At 51.7% G+C, this 18,096-nt stretch overlaps 6 protein-coding genes across 6 annotated transcripts; 3 read left to right on the top strand and 3 right to left on the bottom strand.

Annotated features, from left to right (window-relative positions):
• Positions 1-3,856: 3,856 nt before the first annotated feature.
• Positions 3,857-4,915, top strand: PFLUO_LOCUS1892 (uncharacterized protein; the record flags this gene model as incomplete). Its single annotated transcript, XM_073778976.1, has 1 exon — positions 3,857-4,915. The coding sequence occupies one exon, from the start codon at positions 3,857-3,859 to the stop codon at positions 4,913-4,915; it is 1,059 nt and encodes a 352-aa protein (XP_073635978.1).
• A 704-nt stretch (positions 4,916-5,619) lies between these two features.
• On the bottom strand, positions 5,620-7,663 carry PFLUO_LOCUS1893 (uncharacterized protein; the record flags this gene model as incomplete). The annotated part of the gene is made up of 7 exons (XM_073778978.1): positions 5,620-6,480; positions 6,538-6,582; positions 6,654-6,994; positions 7,053-7,128; positions 7,173-7,185; positions 7,245-7,357; positions 7,532-7,663. The coding sequence occupies 7 exons, from the start codon at positions 7,661-7,663 to the stop codon at positions 5,620-5,622; spliced, it is 1,581 nt and encodes a 526-aa protein (XP_073635979.1).
• A 586-nt stretch (positions 7,664-8,249) lies between these two features.
• On the bottom strand, positions 8,250-8,670 carry PFLUO_LOCUS1894 (uncharacterized protein; the record flags this gene model as incomplete). Its single annotated transcript, XM_073778979.1, has 2 exons — positions 8,250-8,533; positions 8,595-8,670. The coding sequence occupies 2 exons, from the start codon at positions 8,668-8,670 to the stop codon at positions 8,250-8,252; spliced, it is 360 nt and encodes a 119-aa protein (XP_073635980.1).
• Positions 8,671-9,463: 793 nt separating this feature from the next.
• PFLUO_LOCUS1895 (Mediator of RNA polymerase II transcription subunit 18) lies at positions 9,464-10,341 on the top strand (the record flags this gene model as incomplete). Its single annotated transcript, XM_073778980.1, has 2 exons — positions 9,464-9,963; positions 10,020-10,341. 2 exons carry the CDS (start codon positions 9,464-9,466, stop codon positions 10,339-10,341), a joined length of 822 nt encoding a protein of 273 aa, XP_073635981.1.
• Positions 10,342-10,779: 438 nt separating this feature from the next.
• PFLUO_LOCUS1896 (DNA kinase/phosphatase Pnk1) lies at positions 10,780-12,379 on the top strand (the record flags this gene model as incomplete). Its single annotated transcript, XM_073778981.1, has 7 exons — positions 10,780-10,935; positions 10,995-11,467; positions 11,516-11,643; positions 11,704-11,843; positions 11,894-11,954; positions 12,013-12,158; positions 12,215-12,379. The coding sequence occupies 7 exons, from the start codon at positions 10,780-10,782 to the stop codon at positions 12,377-12,379; spliced, it is 1,269 nt and encodes a 422-aa protein (XP_073635982.1).
• A 4,182-nt stretch (positions 12,380-16,561) lies between these two features.
• On the bottom strand, positions 16,562-17,918 carry PFLUO_LOCUS1897 (uncharacterized protein; the record flags this gene model as incomplete). Its single annotated transcript, XM_073778982.1, has 7 exons — positions 16,562-16,612; positions 16,673-16,764; positions 16,817-16,830; positions 16,892-17,203; positions 17,265-17,441; positions 17,500-17,666; positions 17,733-17,918. 7 exons carry the CDS (start codon positions 17,916-17,918, stop codon positions 16,562-16,564), a joined length of 999 nt encoding a protein of 332 aa, XP_073635983.1.
• Positions 17,919-18,096: the final 178 nt, after the last annotated feature.

Genomic DNA, 18,096 nt, shown 5'->3' on the forward strand with positions numbered 1-18,096 from the left:
CATGTGTGTCACTGTTCCCAACCCATTCGATCTATTTGCCCGTGTTTATAATTGTCTGTTTTTGTGCCTTGCTCCTCTGTTTTTCAGAAGCGCGTTCTGTGTCTGTTAGTATGTCGCATAAGATAGCATTCCTTTTTTTCTTTCTTTGCTGGTTCTCTCTTTGTTCTTTTTGTACGGCTTATAAAAAGTGTTCAAGAGCTGGTCTGCTAGCTGAAAGTTGTCGAGTTTCGTGAGTACTTGGTAGGGTAATGAGTGAGTAAACGGAAGTCCTATTTGGCTTGATGGCGGTTGCACCTCTAGCGGGAATAGTCAGGCATGTATCGCCTTCTAGACCAAGGTCACGAAGAAAAGTCGAGAATGTGCCGTACATCTCATAACTCAGTGCTATCTTCAGTCGTAGGATCAGGTTGATCAAATCAAGTTAAAGCAGATGATTCTATCAAGCAACTACTGGCCAGCGAATGGAAAAATATATCATCGTATCTCTTGTTAGACTAAGATATATACCATTGTTGCGTTTACACCGTCGACTCCATATGACAAGGACCTCCACAAAAACAAAACATGAGTTGCTGCTGTGGTCTCGTTCATATCCGTTGTGCCTGCAATTATCCTGCTTGACTACATTCCCCTCTTGTTTTTGAAAAGGGTCGAAGAGCCGTCTCCTCTCGAGTGCCTATATTCTGGAATCCAGATTCAATGTTCCACGATGTATATCTCTATAGTAGATATCTCCGCCTCACGAACAGCGCAAAGAGAACCATCCTCCTGCCCACCCCTAGGAATGTGTTGACACCAGCCTCTGCACATTGGCCAATGCAATGACATTGTCCGCTCAATCCCTGCCTGACCTTGAATAGCCCCATATAGGCGAGTCCAAATAAACTTCACCATTGGAATGTTGACTCTCCGTGGCATGCTTTGTCGCCACACCGTATTCAGCGGGCATAACATGACGCATTTTTGGGGACACGAGTGGTATCCTACTCTCCCAGGGTCATACATACTGAAGAAACGAAAAAAAAAACAAAGTTTGAGTCTGTCCTCGAAGGTTATTCCGCAGCAGCCGAGCCAATCCTCGAGCCCGGACCAACGGTCATGGCATGCAGGGATTGAGAGAGGTGGGAAGAGGGGCTATGCACGGAGACGATCAACTTGCCTCTTTGTCTATCTTTGGTCGAGCATGGATAAACCATGGTTATACTGGGCCCCTAATGTTTCTACCTAACAGTGCAGGTACTTCTGGATATGGGGCTACCACCGAGACAGTGCACTATGCGTGTTAATCAACCGTCCAATCGTGAGCTATCAAGCACACTGTGCTGGACTGTCCTGTGCAATCATTAGCTGGCAGCACCTGGGGATCTTCTTCTATTAGTCTTTTACCTAAGAATATTCCACCCCGTCCTGATCTCCAACCCGTACCACGCCACCAGGCCTGTCCACCCCCGGGATTCGAATACCCGTTTGCGTTTAGACCAGCCCAGTTACTGTTGTGACGAACGTACAAGTCACTCAGCGCGTCGCGTGCCCGCCGGTTAGGACGGAATTTCCCCGCCTGTGGCTGGTTCTTTTGCAAATCGGGGTCTACATGTGGTCAATTGGCGTCCCCGCATGGGTATCCTGGCCGGACTGGGGTTGGTCTTATGTCACTATGTTTGTAGAATACTGCACAAGACAGTTAGGTATCCATTAATTTATCGAAGACAAATGCAGCCAGCAATCAGTCGTTACGTAGTAGGATCTGAAACCAATAGCTCTACGCGCCGTGCGTGCTCTAACTGATTATCATAATCCACTCCGCTCCAGCGCAAGATGAAACCTCAACTCGAATACGGCGTCCTCCGTGCCTTGCGACAATGAATCACTGCACAGATGGCACCATCCCAACAAGCCCCAAAAAGGCCCCCACCACCTCCCCTAGCGCGCAGATCTCTCTCGTCCACCAGGTCGACCGACCAGGGGGAGGTGCAGCCCAATACTAGCGCCGGCCGATGGAGTCCAGTCAGCGGGCAGACTGGCTGCTGATACCATACGCTAAGGAAACATTTAGGCACCCAGGCAGCCAATCCGGGACCCTGTCTCCCCCCCTCTTCCACCACCAAGATCGCTGAAACCAGTCTAGACGCCTGCAACTAAAAAGCGGCTGCTCCATTAGAAATCAAGATTTCCTGTAGAGGTGGAGTCGATGACTTCACAGCGGCTTCAGCCGGGCCGAGTGAAGTTTGTGTTTGATGAGTTTCGTGTGGGGTCTGATCTAGTCGAGATAGGATGGATGGCTATTGACGGGATGCGAGAGACAATCGCTGGGTCAAACGACAAAACTTGAAAGATCGTCTCATGGAGGGGGTTTTTTTGGGGTCCGATCGGGCATAGGGCAGATGCTCTCTGCAGGAGCTGAGCTCTGTATGTACAGCTCAGGGGTAACTGAGACTCGGCCAGTATACGCACAGAGTCCATTTAAGATTAACAAAGTTCAATACTACTCCTACGCGCCTGCCTGGGCCCAATTTAATGGATCATAGTGCATATGTAGCAGCAGCTTGAATATCCCCACGCCGGAGGTGTCTAGACTCCTTTTCCTATTCTTCAACCGTCGTTCATTCTGCACTTTCCTTCGAGCGAGACACAACACTAGCTCTACGACACTACCCCGTACTTTTAGTCTGCCAGGAACCGACTTTAGTGCTCATCCCCAGCGCCAAAAGAGTCAAACGTCGTTGCACGAATGAACACGATGTGGGGGACGCAGCAGGCCCTTACTGTTTGGCCTCGGGAAAATTGTGGGTCATTCTTGCAGCCAACTTTTTTTCTTCTCGTTGTCTGGACTCTGTAGGGTACCGTAGTAGGTAGCATGTCGTCTCTAGATGATTGCTGCAGAAAGTTAGTCGATAGTCAGTGCCGCCAAGACCGGCCTTCCCATGGGTTTCTGCAACCTACAGCCAAGTCTCAGACCAGTCGAGGGAAGCCCAGATGGGCCGTTACATCTTCCCACACCCAACCACTTCGATCTCGCCCGACCGATCCTCTGGGGCTGTCCAGCCTCTCCGGGCGCGCCGGTGGAGCCCCAAATAACACAAATCAGCAGGTGACACACAGTGGGGGGGGTTTTTTTTTTCTCTTTATCAGCCAGACTCCACTGGTACTCCCGCACTCGGTCAATAGAAGCCTGTCATACAATCTCGTGGGGTGGCAAGATGAAAAGTTTTCCGGCCAGGAATCCAATTCCTTTTCGTGCCCAATTTTTTTTTTTCTGTTGTGCCCTGGTGGTGGCGCCCGACGGAGAATGCTTCTAGAATTCTAGAAAAGGAGAGAAGGAGTGGGCACTACTTCCGTCTCCGGGCGTTGCATCCTACTACGTGCCTACTATGTACACGGTGTCGAACATCCGTAATCTTATTACCCGCCTTGACTTATCGTACATGACGTGCTGATGATTTTTTCCCTCTGTATCATCACGCAAGGGAGACTATTACTCGTGGGAACCGTGGGTCCTCCCTGGCCCTCCATTCCGTGACCAGACAGAGTGGCGACTGGGCCTGATTGGACAATACACGATTACGGGTAAGTAACGGTCGCCTTCCAGAAGGAATTCTCTTCCAGGCCTTCCGCACTGTGCCTCCCCCCTTGCCGCTGGACGATCGGCCATTACAGACGGTATCGTCATGCTGTCGATCCACTGATTCCAGAATCAGTGGATCCCCTTTTCGAACTAATTAAGCCCCTTCCCGCTCTCACTTGGGGGATCATCACCACTACTAATCTCACTCGCTCTCCCTCTCTCACCTTCCACCATTCCTCTACACCCCACGACCACACACCACCATTCAAACATCACCGTGATTTATCCTCTACGATGCTGAGGAAGAAGTTTCTCTGGTCTACACCCATCAACACTCCCGAACTCTCTCCTGCCTCCTCCGACAGCGATTCGGACTCGGACATGGACTCCTCTTCCCGACCGGTCAGCCTGGCCGTCTCGGTGGGAGCCTTTGGCCCTATGCGTCCGACCCTGAAAGAAATTCTGGCCAACACCGCTCCCCCACCCTACACCCTGAGTGCATTCATGGCCTATCTCTCACAAAACCACTGTCTCGAAACTCTGGAATTCACCCTAGAGGCCAAACGGTATCGCGAAACCTATTACAATAGTCTCGGTCAACGCGGCCAGGTCGTATTGGCCCCCAACAGCCCCGAAGGCCAACACCTCCGCATGTTGTGGCAGCGCCTCCTCACAGCCTACATCTTTCCCGGCGCCCCACGAGAGATCAATCTGTCGAGCGAAGTCCGCGATGCCCTCCTGCGCCACATCAACATCTCCTCGCCACCACCGCCCGAAACCCTCGACTCGGCGGTCAAACGCATCCACGATCTCATGGAGGAGTCGATCTTCCTACCCTTCTTGAACAGCCAAGTCGCCTCGCCGTCCATGGGTCCGTTGTCCGATACGCCCCCTGGGCCCGAAGACCACATCACCCTGTCCACCGCGTGCCTGGATGAAAACCCCGTCAAGCGCGTCCGCTCATGGGCCAGGCGGACATCCCCACAGTCATCAACCAAGGACCTCTCATCCCCGGTCCACGGCCATCATGCCGGTCGCTCGAATCTGTCCCTGAGTGCCGTCCACCACGTCATTGGCAAACGCGCCTCGGGTCCCTTCTCGAGCGCCAGTGGCGATTCCTGCCTGACCGATGAGTCCAGCAGTCCGCAGTCTAGTCCAACGGTTGAAGAGCCCATCACTCCCATGACTCCTCCGACCACCCCGCCGGCCAACGAACCCAATATGCCCGTGTCTAGCCCGAGGGGTCGCACGGACAACCCATGGAAGAAGATGGGCATGAAGCTGGGTTTCAAGAAGCGATCCGGTGGCGCGAGCCGCGACCCCAGGATTTTGGGGCTGGACGATCAGCTTTGAACAATCCACACCACACTACACCACACCACCAACCCATTCCGACGACTTTCATCTTATCTCTCATCTCATCTCATCTCACCTCACCTCACCTCACCTTACCTCACTCCACCTATCTCTTGCATGAAAACCCCCCTATGACCCGAAACTGCATCCCTCTCCACCACGATTGGATTCTTAGCCTTTTCGATATCGAGCGTTTCTCTATTGGCGGTGTACGAGTGACATGATGCATTCACTGAAGCATTTGATCCCGGCGTTTTTTTTCTTCTTCTCAGCATGTTGTGCCACCTGGGTACAGGAACAACAAAACATCCTCCTTGCTTATCCATATCATATAGACTTTGTTTTTTTTTGGCGTTGACTTCGGTTTGGTTCGCATCTTCCCTCCTGCTGTTCCTGTGCTGCAGCACAGGAACATTTGTTGTTTATAATTGGCTCATGGCCTTTTTTTTTTGGAATCAATAGACTTGATACCCCTTTCATTTTGACTTGGTGTCTGCGTAGGTTTGAATAGTAGATACTTTTTTTAGAGGTTTGTCAACTGCACTGTTCCTTTCACCCTGCCTTCCAGTATACCAGCATTGAACAAACGTTGTCGACCTTGAGAGCCCATATATGTATGCTTCCTATCATATACCGTTCACAGAAATAAAAACCAACCCTCACGCACTAATACAAGCTCCATCGCCTAGCCTACCAGAGATCTAAAAACAAACCCGCCTCCCACCACTCGTCTCCAAAGCCGCAACATCCAAATCCCACCCAACCGCGGCCAGAGCCATCATATACCGCTCAAAGCGAGACTGTTCCGACATGAACGCCAAAGTGCGCGAGACAATATCCAGTATCTGCGCAGGATCATTCGCATCTTTCTGCCCATTCAGTACCCAGACAGCGAGCAGGGCGTGCGCCCACGCTTTTAAGCGATCCTGTTTTGAACAACCCTTTTTCAGCAGGATCGAGGCGTGCCATCTTCCTTTCTTCGATGGTGATGGGCACGGAAAGAAGAGGTATGCTTCTTCCTCGAAGAGGGTGGATAGTTGGGTTATTGGGAGGGATGTTTTGAATGATGATGATGTTGAGGATATAATCCCTTTCGTGCTTGAGGTGCTGGTATTGGTATCCCCGAAGAATTTGGACAAGGGGACACCGATGGCTGCGCTGCCGATGTTCTGTTTTATGGGCTGGTGCTGCTTCTCTGGCTGGTAGGAGATCCATTCGAGGGCTCCGTCTTTGGGGAAGATGCGTTCTTGCTCTGCTACTTCGGCGGGCGTGAGGAGTTTCCATTTCTCGGGGGTTGTCTTTAATGATGATGACCTCGAGACACGTTTTTTCTTTTCTTGAATCGTAGAGCCGGAGCCAGAGGCGAGTGCTTCGATGTTCAGATCGGGGTCTGAGCTGAGGAGCGTTGAGAAGACGATGTTGGCTCGTTGTCTGTTCAGGCTGGTCATCTGCACGGCTCGCACGGCGGCGTAGTTCATGCTAAGATGCAGTCCGAGAAGGAAGAGCAGTGCTGCCCATGTAGTGCTCAGGCTCGTTACATGGGAGACGACTAGAGAACCGACCTGAGGGCTTCATTAAAGATGTGCTTATGATTGTTGATTGGGGGGGTTCAAACATACCAGCATCCCGACCAGCGAGATAACGGTCTCCTGCGACGAATCTTTCTGCACATTACCCATCAATTAGCCAATGCTCTCTACGTCCCGACGGAAAATCCTCCAAAGATAATACATACGGCATTAAGCTCCGCCAAATTCCCCCACCTGGCGAAATGCGCACTGAGACTCGCCTTCGAACTCCCACCTGCAACACCACACAGCGCCCTCAACACCCCCGCCGTGCTGAGAACAGTCACACGCATGTACCCAGCGGGTACACCGGGTGACAGACAGTCTAGAATCATGGCGATGTCGTTGAACACATCGGCTGCTAGTCGGTACGTCTTGCATTCTGGTTCCAGGGCGGTGCCCACCCGGTGTGCGAATAAGATTGTTGCCACCCGGCCAGAGGAGTCTTGCAGGATGTGCAGGAGGAGTGCGGAGGTGGGTGAGGCGTCCGCATTGCCGACTCCGACTCCTGTTCATTTTGTTATCTAGATCACTCTTGAAATTGACATCTGGTGGTGGGAGGATACCTTGTAGCACGGCTCTGGAGGATAAGAGACCTGCAATGGAGCTGCAGAATGCTTGCAGTGAATCCTTGATTTGGCTCTGTTAGTGGAGACGGGGTGGGTTGCGAGATGTCAACAACTTACAAAGATTTGATATCTAGCGGGAGTATAAGCGGAAGGCACAGATAGTGGGTCATAGGGCACAGGCACACTCACGGGAGATAGTCCTCGCTCACACTATGCGGATACCCCGATGGAAGAAAGACATCGCTGAGCGATTTGATCAGGGGCTGATCGAGCCATGAAGTAGTGGCCGCGGTGGATGGATTCTGGCGACGCGATTAGATGATCACTGTGAGACAGGATGCCATTTATGAGATGACGGTATGTCTGATAGTTCAAGTGAAAACAAAAATTGGCTGGATACAGAAACACTGGGTTTCAAACATGTGCAATTGCCAATGGCAGGTCCTTGGAATCAAATCAAGGGAATGGCGGCTCACCATGACATCCACCCGGCCGGCGGGCTGCTTCGACGCCCCATCATCGTGCTCCGAATAAATGAAAGCAGTAATAGCAGTATCAGCCTCGTCAGTCTCCTGGAAGGTCAACCGGTTGCCCGCGAACGAATCCATGCTGATGATGCTCTGTTCAATGGTTGGGGCGAGATGACGAAGAAGCCAAGTGGTTGGGCACGGGCCATCGTCCTAGTGAACCCTACGAAGGGACTACTGCAGGTACTTGGGGGAGCTATGTAGGTACCGGGAGGAAGTAGCAGAGAATAGAGTAGTATAATATGTATCCCGAACCAGCCCTAACCGGCCAGAAAAACGATCTATGTATAGAAAGAACTGTATCCCGCTTCTCGACAAATTGCCGGTCGTACACTCGCACGCTTTGTTTTGAAACACCCAGAGAGAAAGAAAGCCCACCAGCGCCTGGTACAAAATAAAAAGAAAGATACAAAAGAGAGTCGCAAGGACGGTCCCTGCTCGGAGGGAAAAGCGTCCTTGTCTATGCGGGAGAATCGCCTGCCGGTGTGATTCTCTAGGGTCTCCCAGCCCCTCGCTCGCTCAAAGCCATTCGAACCCATTTCCACGCTCGAAGTCTTACCAGGAATCGCCGTGCACCAGCAGCAGCGTCCCGGGACATTCGTTCAGATCGCAACTTCCCATCATCAAAAGTAATCGTGCCCCGTAGTGCGCATTCATAAAAAAACTTTTAGGCGAACATGCTAGCACCTCCGGTCTCCACGGCCTCAATCTCCGCCTCGCTCCAGGGGAGACGGCTGAAGCGCGGGGGCAGGTCGGTGCGATCGAAGAACGCGCCCGTCTGCGGCCGGACTGGGCCCAGGGACGCGCCCGACTGGCCGCCAATGGCGCCGCTGAACTGGGCGCGGCCGAGCGGGCCGTGCTGCTGGGCCTTGACGCGGTAGGTAGCGAACGAGTCCGGGAGCGCACCGGTGGGAGAGGCGGGGTGAACGCGAGGAGAGTGGTCGACAGCCTCTGTTACACGGTGTTAGTTGAGAGCGATATCGGCCGAGTCGGCTGGCCGGGAGCTACTTACGAGGGACGGACCGCTTGCCCACGAACCGGATCAGAGGAGTCCGGGCGGCGTTACGGAGAGCGATGGTAGCACGCATTGTGATGGGGTTGTGAGGTTGGAGGTGGATGGAAGTGGGAAAGGTGATTGTGTCGAGGTCAAATCCGCGGGTTGTGCGAAAATCGACGGGGGGGCCGGTCGGAGCTACCCGGACCGAGTGGAGGACGGAGGAGGGAGAGTCGGACTAGCGACAACTGCTGGGATGGAGAGAGCGATTGGAAAGACCGGGTGGGAATGATGGAGTTGGATGGGATGAAGGGAGAGTAAGAGAATGGGTGAGAAGAAGAAGAAGAAGAAGAAGAGGAGGAAGAGTTGAGTTGGAGGAAGGAAGAACGATAAGAATTGTGCTTACCGCATTGGGAGATTCCGGGAGACTCACGCATGAGTCCTTAGTCACGCTTCGTTGTCATTGGAATTCGGCGCCGCCCGACATAACTCTTTCCCCGCATGTCGTTCACTTATCTTGCCCGGCGAATCCTTGTCCTACTGGGAACTCCCTTTTTTGTTCCCCCGCATTCGGCGTCCACTGCTTGACGGGACTGGCTGTATCCTTTTTCACTCCAAACCCACTTTTCGGGAGACGGACACTGGGGTTTCACAGCCTAACTTCGAAGGGCAACTGGGGGCCCACACAACCAACCCTTGTTCCTGGCCCTTGCACCGAGAGGATTTTGACACCACCATTCGGAAGCGATTACCCAATTGCTCTCATCATTCAACCTGATAAACATTGATGATCACGCCACCCCAGCGGAGCTTGGACCCTGACTAGCCAACCCGTCCCGGCTTCGCCCGCCCCGTTCCGTTTCCTCAAGAAGAATCATAAGACAACCATGCACGAGCTGCTGCTGTTCGCCTCGGTCCCGGTGCACCAGCGTCATGAGCTGCTCCAGCAGCTGGCCGGGCTGACGGCCATGCAGCCTCGCCATTGCCTGGAGCGCAGGCTGATCTTCAAGGCCTACCGCAAACCGGGCCTGGTCACGGTGCGCACGGGAGCCAGCCAGGATCTGCAATCGGCCGAGCTACAGCGCCTGAACAAGATGCTCAATGGGGGCATGTACTACACCCAGGTGGTCGGCTCCGTCTCGGAGATGGACTTTGGCGGTGCCGGTGCTGCGCCGCCGGGCCCCGACGACACGGCCATGACAGACACGAACGATGACGCCAATGCCCCCCCAGCAGACCAATATGACTATGCCCATCAGCCGTGGCGTCTGGAGTTTCGTGATATCCCGGAGGCTGGCACCAGGTCCGCCGTCACGGCGCGGGTCATGTCCAGTGCGGCGTTGCCTCGGGGGGACATCGTACCACCGATGAATGCGTGGGGTTACAGGTGAGTTTGATGATCCACAATCCATCGTATGACATGGGCTCATTTGCGTTTCGCAGCTTTGTTACCGAATACGTTGTGGAAGGCGATGTTTTCATCCACAATGACATTGTCATTTTCTTGCACCGCGTACTGCACTACCCGACGACTGACCAGGAATATCGGGAGCCTCGGCGGCAGTTGCCTGTATTCAAGGATATGGCCCCGCTAGAGAAGAGTGGCAGCTATGTGTTGCAGGCGTCCATCACGGTCCAGGATGGCAGCAACCAGGAGACGATGAAGACGGCCTCGCAGCATCTGTTTGGGCTGCGCGAGCAGCTGAAGTCGGCGGTGCGTCTGGAGCAGGCGGACCGTCTGTCCTTGGATACGAGGGCCAAATAGAGAGACCAGCTATAGGCATGATGTGTGATATACCCGGAGACGATACCTCCATCTGATAGAACTAAAATATTAACGACCGTCATAATTTTGTTGTACTCCCAAAGTGGTTATAGTAGTTCTGGGCGGACCATGTGACTTCGTGACTTCCTCGCGCGCTATCCTCGCGCCGATCACCTCAACTTTCTTTCTCTCTCCACACCACCAACATCACCTCTTCCATGCCACCCTAAGCTGGAATCTCACACTCCGTCACGACGATCCTCATTCGAGCTCTCAAGATGGCTGAGGGGGGAGTAAAGCGCGCCGCTTCCCCCACTCGGGCGATCTCGCCTCCACCAGTGCGCCGCAAAGTTGAATCGACAGTGACCAGTGAGCAGAGCATGAGCAGAGCAGGCAGCATGACAGCTAATGGAAGCTAAAACATGTCCAGAAAAGTCAATGTCCTCTTTTTTCACTCCAACCTCACAGAAGAAGCCTGAGCCCATAACCTGGCGCGTCGTTCGCAACAGCTTGGTCATCGGCAGGTACGCACCAGATGGCAAGACTGCACAACCACCAGCAGCAGGACAGCGAAAGATCGCTGCGTTCGATCTGGTCAGCGCTGCCCAATTTTGCCTTGAAGGACAGGCTAACCGGGTTGGTCGGGCATACAGGACTCGACTCTCATCACAACCAAGTCGGGGAACACATTCGCCAAATCCGCAACGGATTGGAAATGGTGGCACGCTTCCGTGCCAAACCGTCTAAAAGAACTCAACTCTCAGGGGTATTTACTATTCTCCTACTATCAATACCCCGCTGATTTGTTTGTCGGTCCTAGATTCCAGGTCGTCGTGGTCTCAAACCAGAAAAAGATCAGCCTCAAAAAGGACCTGAAAGGTGGACACAGCGACTCGAAGAGTCTTGCTACGTTTAAGGAGAAAACGACTGCTGTCATGACTCAACTCGAAGTGCCCTTGAGTGTCTACGCCGCTACCGAGAATGACGAGTACCGCAAGCCTCGTATGGGCATGTGGCGTGAGTTCCTAGACGATTATGATCTCGATGTTGCGGGTGTGGACTTGTCTGGGTCTGTGTTTGTTGGTGATGCTGCTGGACGGCCTGGTGATCACTCTTCTACGGATCGGTAGGATCGTCTATGAGAAGTTTGGGGCTTGGTGCTAATTTTGTCTAGTGGTTTCGCTGCGAATATCGGGATACCATTCAAGACGCCAGAGGAGTTTTTCCTTGAGCAAGCTTCGGATCCGTTGACTGAAGTCTTTGATCCGTCGTTATACACGAAGTCGAGCTTAGATCAACCTGGTATGGCTGATTCATTGACCCGTCTTTCTTATAAAAAATTTCCATTGACAGCCATAACAGTCCCAAAACCGTTCTCCCGAAAACACACTCTTGAGCTCGTCATCTTTTGCGGCAGTCCTGGCGCAGGGAAATCCACATTTTACTGGAATCACATGGAACCGCTGGGCTACGAGCGTGTCAACCAGGATAAACTCGGAACAGTGCGTATGCTCCCAGGACTGTTTGGGACCACATGGCTGACAGCAATCAGCGTCCGAAATGCCTCAAGGTTGCCCGAGAGCATCTCGAAGCAAAAAAGTCCGTCGCAGTTGGTATATTCTTCTCCCCACCTTTTCCTCCTACTTCATGGCTAACAAGGTGCTCGTACAGACAATACAAACGCCGACGTTGAAACAAGAGCCTACTGGACATCACTAGCAAAGGAACTAAAAGTACCTATCCGCTGCGTGCAATTTATATCATCCCCTGAGCTGTGCCGGCATAACAATGCCGTTCGAGCAGCGAACAAGGAACTAGTTCGTCCCCCCTTTTTTTATTTTTATTTTTATTTTTCAAGAACTGACGCTATCAGAATCCCGAATCCCGCACCTCCGTACCAGGCATTGCTTTCGGAAGCTTCGCGAGCCGTTTCAAGGAACCAACCCTCGACGAGGGTTTCGAGGACATCATCCCCGTCCGGTTCCAGTTCCAAGGGAGTGAAGATGCACGCAAGGTGTGGGGTCAATACTGGATATAGTCTTGGCTGTCTCCGTTGAGTTAGTTGACTTGACGTATCGGCCTGGGGGCAAGTATTTGAATATACTGATTTTCAAATCTGTCGTTGAATTCTTTTGTCTTTCTTTTTTCGGCTTCTAGATTAGACTAAAGCCAGACACTGCGTCTATCTAAGGGCAGAGACACTCTACAGCGCCCGTCGCGGCAAAGAAGGAAAATATCATGATATCTCTGGAATGGGTATTGGATAACAACAAGTATAGTCAGATGAGCTCAGACTCACTGTAGCTGGCTCCAAAAGGTGGCTGGGTCACCAGTCTGATACACAGAGGTGCCTGATTCCTCAAACAGCCAGGGCCAAGGCCAATCTAACGGAAACCCTTGATCGTTATGTCTATGTTGATAGACTTCCCAGTATTTCTCTGCCGGATCCCCACTTCCATCCACGTTCTGCTCTGCTATCATATTCAGGGCCTGTGATGGCATAGTGTGAAGTGACGTTGCATTAGAAGGCCATAATGAGGTATGGTTGATGTCAGTTGCGTCCAGGCGTGGTGAAGGGGGCATCGACGGTTCGGCCGCGTCCCCGCCTACTGTATACTCGAGCAGAGCTTCATCTCGGCTTCCACTCGTTGTCAGCTTCGCGCCTCGACGTAGCCGCTCTAGCTTGGCCCAGCGAAAATCGCGGAAATCGTACTCCGCCGCGTCCTGGCCGATCAGGCGATATTCACTTTAGATCATGTCAGCCCGGCTATACATTATCGGAGCTTGCGGTTGACCGACCTGTGGAAAGCAGTAAAGTCGACTTGATCCACAAGATGCATGCAATCGCATCGCAGGAGCCGGTGGACAGCCTCGATATGCTTGACTTCGTAAGCGCCTGGATTTCCATTAATCTTCTCTACGTACCAGCTGCTTCACAAGTTCAGATCGAGCCCCGAGGTCCCGAATCACAGCCAGAAGGTGAGGAATGGCCTCCATAATCTCTGGTGCTTTTATATCGATCGATGGGTCTGTCTGAACCATACGGCGTGGCTCAAAAAGAAGGACTGTGGTATTTGAGGTTAGCACCTTTTGTGAAATACACGGGAGATTCTTACTCTCTAACGCAACGTATGCATGTACCCCAATATGTGTATCAAAAGGAATGCCTGACTTTAGACCTTCTGAGATTACCGCAGCGATAGGAAGAGCATGTGAGATCCTTTTCCTTCGGACTTGAGTCATAAGATTGACTTTAGTTGGGTCGCGCTGGTAGACGTGGAGTGCAGCTCTTCCAATGATTATAAAAAGGTTATGACGAAGAACATGCAAGAGAATAAAAGTGATTAGTTGATCGCGGTGAATGAATATGTTGTTCGTGTTGAACTGGAAGTTTTTTGGCAAGGCCCTGACAAATTCTTCTATATCAGCCTCAATGATAGTAAGCTCAGACATCATTTCTTCAACTGTCTGCTCCTGGTGCGAGGCACGGAAAGCAAAATGCAAAGCGCGACGGCGCACTGCTGCCGTCCGAAGAAGATATCCTGATATATCAAGAGGTGCTCGCTGAAATTCGGCAGAGTTGATATTTGCAGCCACACTGGAGTTGTGGAATAGCGGCTCTGTCACAATCGCCTGATTGCTTAGAAAGCTGGTCTGGTCACAAGGAAGTTGAACACGATAGGACTTTTCGTCCACAACGTGGAACCCATATCGGCCGGCTTCGAGCATTGTGTCCGCATAGAAAGTGCTCCATGCAACCCGGCGGAGGGCCTCGCCAGTAAGAAGGGGCGAAAGTCGTATATTGGAAGGAAATTTCACGGGAAACGTTCGGTCGAATACATGCAAGGACATCATTTGCATCATTCTGGGGGTGTTAGCATTCGGCAAATAGTGGCCTGGCTCTCAAAAGTAGCAATATAGTTCTTACCTCGTACAGTTAGCTCCGAGAAGCCAGGCTGAAGTGAAGTTCCCACGGTTTAGATCGTAATGCTGAGCTAGCAATAGTGTCTACTCAACGCATCAGTTGCCCATTGACTTGCAGGTGGAAAAGGGTAAGTATCTCAAGAAATGTACCATGAGTTGGATACCCCCAAAGCCTTGATAGATGCGAGACACCGAGGCTAATGCTGCATCTGCCCATGCGTCTGCTTTTGCAAGATTTTCCGGCGAGGGATCTGCGGCGAATCTACGCACTGATGATCAACGGAGACATTCAGCACGAAGTTTGCTTTGAATGCAACTCACCGCATCGCGCTCGCAATCATCATGAGGGTCAGTTCACGCGGTGCTTTGCCTTTGGCTAACAGGCGATTGAAATGTAGTTGATGAATGAAGGCGAAGTATCCAAAATCTTATGTAGTGTCAGTTAGATTGCTTCAGAGACAAATGAGACAGAATAGATACTCACGATGTACAGTCAAGAAATACATGTTTACCAAATCCTCCAGTTCTCTGCCCTTAGGCAGCTGTCCCAGAGACGCTGATTCCACATGTTGTGTCTGTGACGAAGCCTCCGTCGCTTCATCACTGTGACCGGTAACATGCTGATGACGCTCTCGTTCAAAATTGCTGATAGGCAAGGGTGACGAAAAAGAAGCTTGTGATGTGGTATCGTTCGAAAGAGGCAAGGATAAGTATCCCGGCGATGCTGACTCGTCGCCATTCTTTGGCCTCACACAGGTTATGCCCATGTTCCTGCATTTCTGGCAGGCGTCCCGCACGTCTCCTATACATTTGAGCTACAACAGATGATGGTTAGAGACGTCAAATTGCAGACTGGTCACTATAGAGGTACCTTTTTCCCTCTACAAGCGACACATGCCGTTGAGTTAGGTCTTCTGGTAAGTCTTGCTTTCTTATTGTCTGTCCCTGCCCACTCGCAGTTCCTCTTCCCTCTATGGCATTGGGAACACACTGGTTTCACCTCGTCGCATTTAACCTATCATGTGTCAAACTGTGATGCCCACCCCAAGCCGCCCGATACAATCTCACCTTTCTAGATCTGCATGTACAGCACCCCGTCCGGGTTCGGTGGATCATTGTCCTGGCCATAACGCGGGGTCTCTCGTAGTGCTGGATTGGTTGTCTGCTTAATTTCGGGATTTCCAGAATCATGAGGCTTCCCCAACCTGGGGAATGAAGAGGGAGAAGCGAACCGAGAACCGAGTTGAGGTAATTACCGCAGTTGAACTAACCAAAAAAGCCCCACAATATTAGGCCGGACCCTTGGGTGGATGTACGGAATAGGCCATTCGCTCGGAGCGGCACAACCGTCGCTCGGAAAAGATTGTCTCACATCAACCGTGAATTGCCTTATTCGAATGTCTCTACCACTAGCCACTACTCCCGTGAATTTATGAACAATCTACTCATTGTGTAGATATTGGGTAATTGAGCTACGTAGTTTCCAACCCAGACAACTCGAAGCCTCATACCAAGGCGATTGGAGCACCGCATTACTAGTGGGAGCCAGAAATCTCACCACCTACATGTCATTCTAGCCTCTACATAGTTTCCACTTCAAGAAACTTGGCAACTGATTATCCTATCTCAATGACAAAAGGACGGACATTCTCCTTGCCGAGCACCCATCCAGGACTTTTGCAATTCCACCTCATCCTCCCACAGCTCGGGTGCTTCGCTGGCTCCCAACCCTGGATCCAAAGCTGCCTCTCCCCATACAACTCCACATTCAACGACGTACTCATCCCAGCAGGCTAAAAGCTCTTCCAGCTTTTGTGGCATATCCTGAGCCACGTCCTTCGTTTCCCCGGGATCATCAGCCACGTTGAATAGCTCCCACCCTTCGTCTCCCACTCCAGCTCCCCCATGGCCTTTTTCGATATGAACAATCTTCCAGTTTCCCTTCCGCAGTGCTCCCCGGGCAAAGAGTTCCCAGCCAATGGGCTCTGATGAAGAGTGGATGTACCACGTCTCATCATCTTCGACTTTCTTTCCTTGATTGAACAATGGTACCCACGACTTGCCACGTATAGCGTGAACATCCTTCCCCCGGAATGTGGTCATTTTCCGTGTTGTGGTGCCTTTAGCAGAGGAAGTGGGGAGAGACAATCCAGCTAACTCCAGAAATGTGGGGACGAAGTCCATGACAGTTGTGAAAGAACGACTGAATGCGCCTGACGAATAAGACGCGTCGAAGGTATCGGCAGGTGGTTTTACGATGCACGGAACGAGAATGCCCCCTTGGGAAGGAAAGCATTTAAACAGTCTTGATGGCGCTGTCGACGCTTGAGCCCAAAGGGGTCCGAGCCTATTGTTACCATGTTAGCTTTAGTCTGGAGGGTAGCTAGTTAGCGGCATTGTGGGAAACGTGCCAGGTGAATGAGTTCCAGGAGCCAATATTGTCGTACGAGTTGTCATAGAACTGGTGAATCGCGCGTATAATATTGTTTCCCATCACCGCTGCGAAATGAAAATTAGCCCGAGTATTGATCTTCTGTTGGCTGTCACTCACGAGCAGCTTCCATTCTAGATACCAAGTTCACAGCGTCAGCAAAAGTCCAAAAGGATTGATTTGAAAGTTACTCACGCAGCTCCCTCTGCTCCATTGTCACTCATGAACACGATCAAAGTGTTGTCGTATTCCCCAGTTTTCTTCAAGTATTCAACCACCTTACCGACGTTCTCATCTATCGAGTCCAGCATACCCGCATACGCCTCCATCGCTCGACTAGACGATTTCTTCTCTTCTGGTGTAAGTTCCTCCCATTCCCCAACACCTTGTGTAGTTGTCTCTACTTGATGTGGTATGACGGATCTATCGATTATGCCCATCTCGGCAAGTTTGTGCAGGCGCCGTTCCCGCAAGGCATACGGGCCATCGTCGTACATTCCCTTGTACCTGAGATTTAAAAATTAGTCACCACAATAGCAAAGCGACTCTAGGTGGGAATAAGTCTTACTTATCGCGCTTTTCTTTAGAGCATTGAAGGGGCCAATGGGGGGCAGTATACGGCAAGAACCCAAAGAAGGGCTTTGATTTGTCGTCCTCCGATCGCTCCTCAAAGTACTGGATGAGTTGGTTGGTATAATAGTCCGTTGAATAGAAGCCTTTGGGATCTTCTGTCTTGTTAGGTTGACTAGGTTAAGATCCTTCGTTAGCACTTGCAGCGCCCGTATTCTCCTGCAAGAACCCACATGTCAACTTTGCCCCCCTTCTCCGCGTGAATTGGCGAGCCGCCAACCGGAAAACGCTCCTGCACTGGTTCCCAACCGTAATGGTTGCAACAACCTGGAAGCATGGCAAATGCCTTCTGAAAGCCACGTTCCCAAGGTCCTTGACTGGCCCGTAGCCCTAGATGCCACTGTTTTTTTGTCAGTCTCTATATTCAGAACGTTGAAAAATAAAGCGAGGATGGAAGCAAATGTACCTTTCCAGACATGGCGGTAAAGTACCCATTGTCCCCCAGGATCTCAGGCAATGTCGCCACATGATCGTTCAGATACCCTTCGTATCCCGCTTTACCTGCCCACCGCTTTGCTCCCTTCTCGTTTTGTTTGTATTCTATGAGCACGCCCAGCCCACCGAGATGTGCATCCGTTCCGCTTAGAAGCATCGCGCGCGTGGGCGAACACGCCGCGGCGGCATGGTGGTTGAGCATTCGAATGCCCTCACCAGCCAATCGATCAATGTTGGGCGTATGGATCTCGGAGCCATAGCAGCCCACATCGGAGAAACCCTACAGACAATACATGTTAGTTTGGTGCGTATACGATACAAGGAAGAACCTGCCA

This window comes from Penicillium psychrofluorescens, assembly GCF_964197705.1.
Source record: "Penicillium psychrofluorescens genome assembly, chromosome: 1".
Taxonomy (NCBI): Eukaryota; Fungi; Ascomycota; class Eurotiomycetes; order Eurotiales; family Aspergillaceae; genus Penicillium; species Penicillium psychrofluorescens.